Source organism: Sinocyclocheilus anshuiensis, unplaced genomic scaffold, assembly GCF_001515605.1.
Source record: "Sinocyclocheilus anshuiensis isolate Anshui unplaced genomic scaffold, SAMN03320099.WGS_v1.1 scaffold272, whole genome shotgun sequence".
NCBI lineage: Eukaryota > Metazoa > Chordata > Actinopteri > Cypriniformes > Cyprinidae > Sinocyclocheilus > Sinocyclocheilus anshuiensis.
This window is the reverse complement of record NW_015554117.1, coordinates 359277-370505: the sequence shown is the minus strand read 5'-3', so window position 1 is coordinate 370505 and position 11229 is coordinate 359277. Positions and strand designations below refer to the sequence as shown.

General features: G+C 40.9%; 1 protein-coding gene across 1 annotated transcript in view; it reads right to left on the bottom strand.

The window, feature by feature from the left end:
• fat3a (FAT atypical cadherin 3a) overlaps positions 1–10661 on the bottom strand; it is an 89836-nt gene extending 79175 nt beyond the window's left edge. The window contains exon 1 of the mRNA XM_016462347.1: positions 7326–10661. Coding sequence (XP_016317833.1) covers positions 7326–10647 — 3322 coding nt within the window. The 5' untranslated portion in view covers positions 10648–10661. The remainder of the gene's footprint in view (positions 1–7325) is intronic.
• Between the last annotated feature and the right edge of the window lie 568 nt (positions 10662–11229).

The window sequence follows — 11229 nt, the reverse complement described above, 5'->3', positions numbered from 1 at the left end:
TAAATTTATTTATTTATTTTTTTACGGTGAATTAATATTTTTGTGTCATTTTTTCCTGTCCTCTGCAGGTTTATTATTGTTAACTAAAACAAAAATGAAAACTAAAACCATAAATTAATAAATAAATAAATAACTAAAACTTAAATAAACATTTATAAGAACTATACACATATATTCATAAATAAAAAATACATGAAAAACTACAAAAACACACAACATAATAATTAATCGCTCTGATTTTGAGTATCATAAGTGCCTTGGAACGCATGATTTGAACATTAAATGCATCTACAGTACAATGCCCAAAATTGCTGTCTAGGTATTTAGCTCATAAGATTTTGTAACACAGCCACTTGATCCACTTGTAGATTCAGCTACAGAGCATTGCTTGCTTAATCAATAAAAGAAAAGATTCATTAGCACTGTGTGACTAATTAATCTCCATCGTGCATTACTGCAGCATTTTTTTTTTTTGTACAAAATAAGGGTGCGATCTGAAATTACAGAACTTGCTGAAATCAACAGGATGCCACAGTCGGGAGACCTTAGTTGCTGTAAGCATTATTTTGTTCATGGAATGGCACTGAGAAAAAAAAATCCTGACAGATATGACTGAATTACGTGTCCTGAAATATCACACCTGTCTTCTGTGAGAGCCCTGGGCTCTGTAAAGTGACAAAAAAACATTAAATATATGATTGTGAGCCATGGCCAGATTCTTTGGATGGCCAATAGGAAGACTCTGAGGCACTAGTTCTCACATGGCAGACCACGCGGAAAGCAGGAAGGAGAGAGCTTTGACAAATTTAGACCAAATTTGACAAAATTGAGATGACGTGCACATTTACAGGGTGCAGTTCTGGAAAAAAGCTGTGTCTAATAAAGTCTGGAGGAAGTTTTATAATGAATGAATTTTATAATTCTGTAAGTGAACTTACAGGACCTTTTATGTCAACATGAAATGCATGAACCCCATCTACTTAAATAATGCAACACATTTCAGAGTGTAATCTGAATGTGAAAAAAATGGCTAAAATCGCTTATTTACATCCTGTCTATACTTTTTTTATATAATGAAAGGATAACTCAGCACTGATATAAAAAAACAATAACAAAAAAACAAAGTGATTTTGACTAACTTAAACGTCAGTTTAAGTTAAACTGACGTTTGGTGGCCTCTGATTGGCCATGCGTTCAAGAAGTCAACAGATGTGATTGGCTACATTGCTCAATGCTCCTAGAACATGTTGTAACTAAAAACCTTTGATGCTGTCCAGAGCGCAAACAGACCAAATCTGTTTTGTGTGCATCTCGCATGTATTTCTGGATTAGGCTACCGTATGCGTTTCTGGATCTGTTGCGTGCTTGTGCAAGTGGGATAGGTTATGATACTATTTTCAATCTATGTGCGTCTCATTAACAGAAATGTGAGGTCCTTTCGGGCTAAGGGGCCATTTACACGACAACGTTTTCAGCCAAAAACGGGAAACTTTTTATGCGTTATGTCTATTCGTTTACACGACAACTGCGTTTTGGGGACTGAAAACACATTTTTGAAAACGGGTTTCAAAGTGCAAGTTTCTGAAAATGGCACTGTTATCGTTTCCATGTAAACACCCAATACTAGATGTCGACCGATTGATCGGCCAGACGATTTTTGGCATTTTTTAATTAATCGGCATCGGCCGATTGTGCTGCAAATTAGGCCGATTTATAGGCAGGTGCATCTGCGGGCAGCTAAGCATTGTTGCGGAACACCGGAGAATCTCCCTCTGGCTGCGTGAGAGACGGAGCAACTCACACTCTGCAGCCGCTTCTTGTTCACACACAGCTTCAGCTAATGATGGCAGGGCAAAACAGACCATTTCAAAAGCATAATTACGTTTTACCCTACTAGAATTGATGCCGGAAAGTTATCAACAATAGCATCCACGATGTCATCACTCGTGGCCAGTGCACTCTTAAGCAGTTATGAGCAGCAGGCTGTGTAATATGTGTGAACTCTTTTATTTTTGTTATCACTTGGCCATTTGACTTATAGCAGAAACCGGCCAAACATATCGGCCAAAAAAATCGGCATCATATATCGGCCATCGGCTAGCCTGATTTCTAAATATCGGCATCGGCCAATGAAAAACCCATATCGGTCAACCTCTACCCAATACGGGAATCTTTGAAAACGGTGACGTCATGCGCGTGCGTAATACGTGTTAGGTATGTTGACATGCACAGTACGTGTCGATTTTAAAGGCAAGCGCAAACAAACATACACAACAATGGTGGAGTACATGGTACTGTTGTTGCTGCTCAAGAGTTTGCTAACGCTTCTTCAGCAAAGTGTGGATTTACTTCACCAATATTACAACCAACAGCGGAGACGCATCATATACAACATATAATCGTCACTTCCCTACAGGTACTGTTTACTAACAAGTTGACAGCGCCAACTACTGGCCTGGCATACGTAATACAGCATTTTTGGCCGTTTTCGCGGATGTGTGTAAATGCGAATCGTTTTGAAAACGTTGTCGTGTATACGTGAAACTTTTTAAAGTTGACTACATCGTTGTCGTGTAAACGTAGCCTAAGCTACATTTTTAGTCTTTTTAACAAAAAAAAAAGACTAAAAGACAGAGTTTACATTACAACCTGGATCATTTCAGGTACATTAACACAGCTTTATCCATATCAAATTTTCTGTTATCGCATCTTTTAAAGTAAGATGTTCAGAATTTTTCGGCAAAATCACGTTTCATCCTACCTAGATAATTTACCTGAAGCGGAAAGTCGTTTCAGCACATTTTGCAGTGATGAATCATGCACAGGACCCTACATTAATAAAACGAACAGGATCTGTTTTGATTTCATGTGATTATAAGTTGTAAATAACCAAGACTATTCCCTTAATCACACACCTGAACTCAAGTACAACATCAGCAGTTTAATAGTCAAGGATCCGGGTGTCTAAGCCTGTTTTATACTCGGCACGTCCACTCAAGCGCAAAGGTGTGGAGCGAAAATGACGTCATCGTGGAATGTGCGGCCATGAAGTTCAAACTCCATCAGGTGCTTTCTGAGGTTTTGAGGGAAAACAATGCAGAGATTTTTTGCATTGTCCAAGGCTTTATCAGTCAAGTATGTTTTATTTTTATTGTATAAAAATAGAATTAGAATTCATTTAGATAGGATTTTGCTTAAAGTTGTCTTGCATTTGATGTGAAATAAACCCAAAAGCTGAATATTTATTTTGTGGTGTAACATATCATATTGAGTTTTGTACTGGCAAACTACTACTTCTCATCCGATTTCCGATGGTTTTAGAGGACAATTACTCCTTGTCGCCCCCTATTGTTTCAAAGAATAGTACAACAGTAAATGCGACAAATATAAACGCCTCGTCCGTTTGGGGAGGTGTGCGCACAGTCAGCGGAGGCTAGCGATGCAGAGCCAGGCCAAACTATAACAAGGCTTTAAGCCGGGGCTCTTTCAGTGGTACGCAAAGCACTTAACCCCAGGAAGCTCTGTAGGGACCATCAGTGCAATTAGTGCACTGTAAGTCCCTGCAGATGAAAAGCGTCTGCTCAGCGGTGGCTGTAATGAGCATGGGCTTTTTTCACACTTTGTGTTTGACTTTTTTGATGCTCTGTGGACAATTGAGCAGCCTTGAATTGCTGTTTGTGCTGTGCAAACAATAGAAGCTTCCGAGCTGAAATGAGAATGCATAGGGAGCGTCTCGGCCACAAGTGCACAGAAAATCCTTCGGATATAACGTGCATGTTTGTCGGAACATGCCTTATGGTTCTAGACTGATACTTATGTGTGTGTGTTGGGGAAAATAGCTTTCTAAGTCATGATTGCATGTACAAAGACACGTGTGAAGTGTTTCCTTTCAATTTGTGTGTGTGTGTGTGCGTGTGCTCTTTAAGCTGTAATTGCATCTGTAGAGTTGCGCTCCATCCCCGGGTGATTTATGGCTCATGCCAGCACAGAGTTAACAAGGGCAATAAATTCCCTCACTTGCTAGTGCTACTGCAAAATGTGTGTGCCTTGAGTGTGTGTGTGTATGCGTACTTACAAACATGCAATCATGTCATGCGGCGTACAACATGCAAACTGCCTCTGTGTTCTTGCACTTCTCGCTGAGTCTCTGTTTTGTCTTCATTCTTTCCATCAAATCTTTACAGACACAAAACAGCTGTATGCAAACAGTCGGATAGACTCTTCATTGGAAAAGTGACAGGTGAGTGACACAAAGTGCATGACCTTTGACACTGGTTCCCTAACCTTTGTCCCCCGGATTTGACCAGTTTGTGTGCGAGTATGCAAATGTATGAAACATTTACTTCTATATGTGTGTGCTTACATGAGATGGAGAAACAGTGAAAGAGAAAAGGTGAAGAGAAAAACAAAGAAGTATGGACAGATCATTTACGGTTGCAACCATAGAAACAGGCTGTCAAGAATCCTTTAAATGTAAATGTTCAATGCCGAACTGTCATGTCTTGCCTTACACAATGTGTAATTTCTGCAGCGCCAAACATAATTGGAAAACTAAAAAGTGTGTTTCCAATAGGTTTCAAATCCATTCTTCATTGTTTGCTTTAAACAGACAGACAGTTCCATTGAGGATATGCACACTTAGAGTTATGATTCAAAATCACTACAAAGCATCACAATATTAATAAATGAATAATAATAAAATTTTATGATAATAAATGTATATAATATATATTATATAATTTTTAATAATATAAATTAAACTTTCAATATTAATATTATTAATATAATATTAATCTCATGCATCATAGAATATATGTGTGTATATATATACACATACACACGCACACACACACACACACAAGTGTACATACATGTCAGGACACAGAGTATCACAATATTAATTAATATTTTAATATTATTAACTACTTTTTTATTTGTATTTTATATTTGTATTTTATTTATATTTTGTAACAATATTAATAATATAAGAATAATTAATCTCATGCCTCACAGAAGCTGTTCTGCACTGAGTTTCTTTTTATTTAGATAACCTGCTTAATTAAATAAAGCGCAGTAAATGTCTGCACAAACTAATAAAGAAAATGTATAAATATATAAAATATTAAAAACTTTGAGAAAAATATCAATAGAAATTTGTTAGCCATTGCTGAAAAGTTCACTGCAGCCAAGTCAAACATAAATTAGCTGGTTTTTGCCTCAAAATGAGTTTTACAACCTAAAATGACACCGGAAAAGATCTACAGCTTTAAAAAAAAAAAAAACAAGACAGGTGTGATATCCTCAAAGACTCGATTCCTGACAGACACTGATCCACCTGCTGCCAGGACACAAATCTCACAAAACCACGTTTTTAAACCACTCTTACCACAGTACTGAAGTACAGCGCTGGAAATACTTTCCTTTGTTGCGGTCAGTGATTTGTAGCAGGGTTTAAAAAGTAGTAGGTTCTGCACCAGTGTGTGTTATTCATGCCCTTTAAAGGCCACGGTGAACCCTCTCGTTTCAGTCTTAAAAGAAATGGACAAATATTCATGGCTTTCTCTCCTTTTTTCTGATTCCCTCATTCCAAGGAGAGGTGAAAGACCACGGGAGATCTTAGGGTCGTTTTGAAACCTCCAGATCATTTTCAGGCAGCTTGCGGGTGAGTAGACACACAAACACACACACCATTCTGGCCTCTGAACGCCAGACTCTTTCATCTGATCTCTGTTTCCTTTTTCCCCTCAGTCTCTCGATTTACACTGTTACAAGTCTCGTCAACCTCATTTGGTCGGCACATGGATTCAACTATAAGGATACAAATACATTCGCTATCATTCACACTCTTATCTAGTGCTGGGTAAATTACCTACAAATTGTAGTCCATTGCTGATTACAGAAACTGCAATTAGTAACGTAATCTGCTGGATTACACATATTAGGTAATGTATTTCCGAATGTATATAAGTGGTAGAATTTTTTAGAAAGGAAAACTTAAGAAAGAAAAAAAAAAGAAAAGAATTAAGGCGAAACAATACATTATGAATAATTTACTGCCATTGTGTAGATAATATGTAATCATAGAATCTATTAAAAAAGTAACAGTAAACGGATTATGAGAACTTTAAAATGCAATGTAATCTAATTACAAGTACTTAATTTTTGGAATTTGATTATATAATCCAGATTACATGTAATCAGTTACTACCCAGCACTGCTCTTATCAAACCCCTGATGGACAAATCCAGCTTTGGCTGAAACATGGTAGCTGGTTTCTTGCTGGTCCAAGCTGGACATAAGCTGGTGCTAGGTTGTAGACCATTTTGGACCTGGTACAAGTCAAAAGATCCCCCCATCTCTGATTGTTTGGTCTCTAGATAAAGCTTGAATGCTTCCTACTTTTTAAGTCTATGGGATTCTATGGGAAGTTTATCGCTTTCCAGGTGAAAAATCAAGTGACATACTGAAGATAAATACTTACGGTTAGGGAATTTGTTCAAATCCCTAGCCCCAAGTATGAGTAATAGTAAGCCTTCAGAAGCAACACTAATAAAAACCCAGATACTATCACAGAAAATGCACTGTCAAGGGGAGAGAGAAAATGACAGAGTGAGAAAAGAAAAAATTGAAGGTTAAGTGTGTGGGTCAGACAGAATGACATGACAACTGCAATAAATGTAAATAAAAGAGCTTTGTGCGGTAATTCAGTCCACCCGACAGAGACTCAACACATAAATCAACCTCACACACATTTCACCACAGACACATATTTCTTTATGCAGAAATCATTATTCGCAGATTCACACACATGCACATGTACCCACTTTTTCAAAACAGAAAACTGGACAAAAACAAATGATCCCATCAAAACACAGTGCATGTGAATTGAACGCAGTGCATGAAACATTAACCATAACACTATCAAAATTTCAGTCGCACTTCAATCACTCCATCTCAACAGTCAAAACTCGACCTAAAAAAAATGTAGGCCAATCCAGTGTTTAACTGGCCTGAGGTGATAGACAAACTACTGAAGCCTATTCACTCTTCATTTATGTGTCCCAGGAAGTCACTGTGAGTGGCATATAACTCAGTGTTTTTTTCCCCCTTTCCGTATTACAGGCTCTATCTACAGCATATTAGCACTATTCAATACCTAGTGATTATGCAAGCAACGTGAGCTACTTAAAACAACACAATAAGGTGACTCAGAACAGACCGCAGCTAACTGTACAAGGAAGCCACAATATATGCAACAAAATTGGCAGCACTTTACAAAAAATCATTGAACGTTATTCAGTATTAAAAACATGATCAACACATACCTGTTTCTTCGTCAATGGTGAATCTCCCAAGACCACTGCCGTCACGTATGGAGTACTGCACCTCGCCATCCCTCCCCGTGTCATCATCCCTTGCAGAGACCTGGAGCACAGAAGTCCCAATCCGAACGCTTTCCTTTACTGATCCATTCATGGCGAAGTTCGAAAAATACGGTGCGTACAGATTCTCATTAACATCCACCACCTCCAGTTCAACAAAGCTAACTGACAGGAGTGACACAGGTCGGCCTTTGTCTTTTGCTCGAACTGTTAGGTTGAAGAATTGTTGAGTTTCATAATCCAGCTCCTTGGTAAGACGAATGGCGCCGCTAGTCTTGTCGACCTCAAAACGGCCATCGTAGTCGTTAGCAAACGAGTATCGCACCTGCCCTCCAAGTCCCAGGTCAGGGTCTTGAGTATCCAGCCAGGCAATGACAGTGCCCACTGGGAGGTCTTCTAGTGCACGGGCGCTGACAACATTTGGGATAAAGGCAGGTGGACAATCGTTAACATCCACGAGTGAGATTTTAAGAGTTGTTACAGAAAACTGTTGAGCCACTCGCTCTGCCCGATCTCGCGCTTCCACTTTTAATATGAAGAACGGAACAAGCTCACGATCCAGCTGACCTGCAACATACACAATCCCACTGGAGCTGTTAATGCCAAACTGTGATGTGCTGGTGAGTAGGGAATACTGGATCTCGCCATTGAGACCTTGATCTTTGTCAGTAGCTTCCACTTGGATGACTTCGGTACCAATGGGGGTGTTTTCAGCAATGTGGGCCTGGTAGCCACCATCTTGAAGAAACTGAGGTGCATTGTCATTTGCATCTGCTATGTAAACGGTAAGAAGCCTCCAGGAGGATCTTTGCGGTTGGCCTAAATCATGCAATGTGATGTTTAGAAGATAACGATCTGTCCTCTCACGGTCTAGAGGAAGGAAGATGCTTATTATGCCATTCAGAATTCCAATAGTGAAACAACTGTCTGTGTTCCCACCAGCAATGGCGTATAAGAGTTGTCCATTGAAGCCAGTGTCTCCATCGAAGGCTTTTACCTGAAACACACTCGTGCCAACTTGTACATCCTCATGCACAGTGATATCAGTTGGGAAGGATTTGTCAAATTGAGGCATTTGACGGTTCACAGAGAACAGGTCAATAAAGCCTTCCTCCATTTTGGGTTTACTGCTAACTTTGGCTTTCTTCAGAAGTTTCTCAGCTAGTCGTTGGGCTACTCTGGTTTCGGTACAACTAAAGCTCTTGGGGGGTGACTTCCCTTGCACTACAGATATGTTCACAAACATAGGATCGGAAAAATGTTCCCCATCTGTAGCAGTAATTTTTAGACTGAACGAGTTTTTGGGTGCCGCAGTGTTTAGGGAGTGATGTAAGGTCATGACACCAGAATCGGGATTTAAGTCAAAGTAGCCTCGCTCATTCCCAGAGAGGATCTTATATTTGACTAGCTCTAGCTCATCGATGTCTATGGCAGACATTGTGGCGATAACCTCACCTACCGGAAGTTCTCGAGAGATCACACCAACACAGGCCACTTTCTCAAATAGCGGTTTGTTATCGTTAACATTCTCTAGGTGCACAGTGACATTGACTTCACTCTCACGCCTATAAGGGGAACCCCAGTCAGAAGCACGAACCACAAAACTAAAACTCTCTACAGATGACTCAAAGTCTAGCTCCTGCGTTGTCATGACTGCTCCGGTGAACTGTTGCACACTGAAAGGTAATGGTGTCAAGCTAGCCATGCTGTATGTGATGTACCTGTTTTCCCCATGGTCACCATCAGAAGCAGTCACCACAACAATAGCAGTGCCTATAGCAACACTTTCATTGATAAATACCTCATAAGACTGCTGAGCAAATGACGGTGCATTGTCATTGGCATCTTCAAGAATGACTCTAACCTTGACCCTAAGGTCACTGTCTACTTCTAAGACCTCTAGCTCAAATACTTCCTGTGCAAGTTGGGTAAGCCAACGTGCTGTGCTGATTACGCCTGTCATGGTGTTGATATTGAAGAACCCTGAATCAGCAGATGGAGTCAGAATGTACTCAGCATCATCTGGCTCTGGCTGGAGTTTCACAGCCTCCACAACAGTTCCAGGAGGGGCAACTTCACTCAATAGGACCTCGTATTCGTCCTTCTGAAATGTGACTTCCGCTGGGGCTGGTCGTGACAGTCGTAAGTGCACCGTGTGCACAGCAGAGAACTTCTGAGGTGTTCCACGATCCCGAGCCTGCAAGCTGAGGTTTAATCTATACGGATAGCTGTCCCAGTCGAAATGCTCTGTTGCGCGAAGGACAAACTCGTTAGATCCTTTCTGACTGACTTCCTCATCTCCCGTTTTTTCACTTGGCATCTCTGTCCTTTCAATGCTGAAGAGCTCAAGAAGGTCCCCAGCCACAATGCTTACCGTCTCAATCTCTCCATTCGCCCCTTCATCAAGATCCTGTGCAGTGACCACAGCTACAACGGGGGACTTCTCAGTCCATACAGGTGCTAATGTAACAATACTCAGTGTGGGCACATGCTCGTTAATCTGTTCTACATGAACAAACAGTTTGGCTGTACTGCTTACACCATTATTACCATAGAGCTTCATTCCCCGGTCCACAGCCTGAATCTCAAGATCATAGCGGTTTTGAGTATCAACATCCAGCTTCCCACTGAGAGAAACAACTCCGCTAGTTGGGTGCACAGCGAACAGCTCCATTCGCTCCTTGAAAAAGTAATAGAACTCTCCATTCGATCCTATGTCGGCATCTGTGGCAGTGACCTGAGCTATGCTGGTGCGTAGGGGTGTGCTTTCCGCAATGGTAACTGAATATGTGGTAGGGGAGAAAAGGGGTCGAAGGTCATTCATATCCAACACCTGCACACTAACTTTAGTCCAGGCCTCTAGTGAATCCCCCTTAATGGAAGCTTTCACTGTCAACAAGTAGTTATCCTGAACTTCACGGTTCAAGATGGCAGCATTCCCCCCTTTGGTTCTTATCCGCAGGAAGCAGAAATCACCCAGAGTGTACTCCTCAGCCTTGAAGAATCCTTCCTCATCCCCGGAGGTGATGCGGTACCTCACCTCCCATGAGTGATGTTGGAGAGGGACGCCCATGCGCACCTGGCTGGCAGCGTAGGTGCGGGCGGCTGAGTTCTCGTAGACCAATGCATGATACAGTGGTTGAGTAAACTGTAGGCGGGACCTTTCACCTTGGCAGTGGCCTGGAGGTGGAGAGAAGAACAGCAAAAGGGCCAATTGTAGGAGAATGGCCCATATGCCTGCCCAAAGGGCCATGCTCACTGCCATCCCATCACCAAACCCATCCTGGAGACAGAGAGAAAAAAAAACAGAGAAAGACGTTAGTCAAAGCAGATGACATGACAGTACACAACTTGACCTTTCACATCTAAAGTTCAGAGGTCACTATGGATCAGTCAAAAAGATTACACACAAGCAGAGGAAGTTGTGTACCGAAGAAGGGCTGGTAGCCAGGCAACCGCAAGCCGAATGACATCACTACCCAGGTCTCAAAATTGACACAGACACACAATTACATATTACAGAAAAACCAGGAGGATGCAATTCAGGAAAATTCACTTACACACACACTCTACACAGAGGGAAAAAAACAGCAGGAGAATGCAAGTCAGGAACAAAATAATTATAGAGAACGAAAGATCAAAAATACAACCCGTGAAAGGGAACACACACACACACACACACACACACACACACACTCATTATATGACATGGTTTTTAAAAAGCTCTTGAGAAAGGACAAATGTTGTGGATTCATCAATATACTGGTCATGATAAAGTGATGCTGGAGAGGAAGTCCGTGAGTGTGGGTTAACTTATGCCGAGTTCACACTGCATGATTTTCAAACT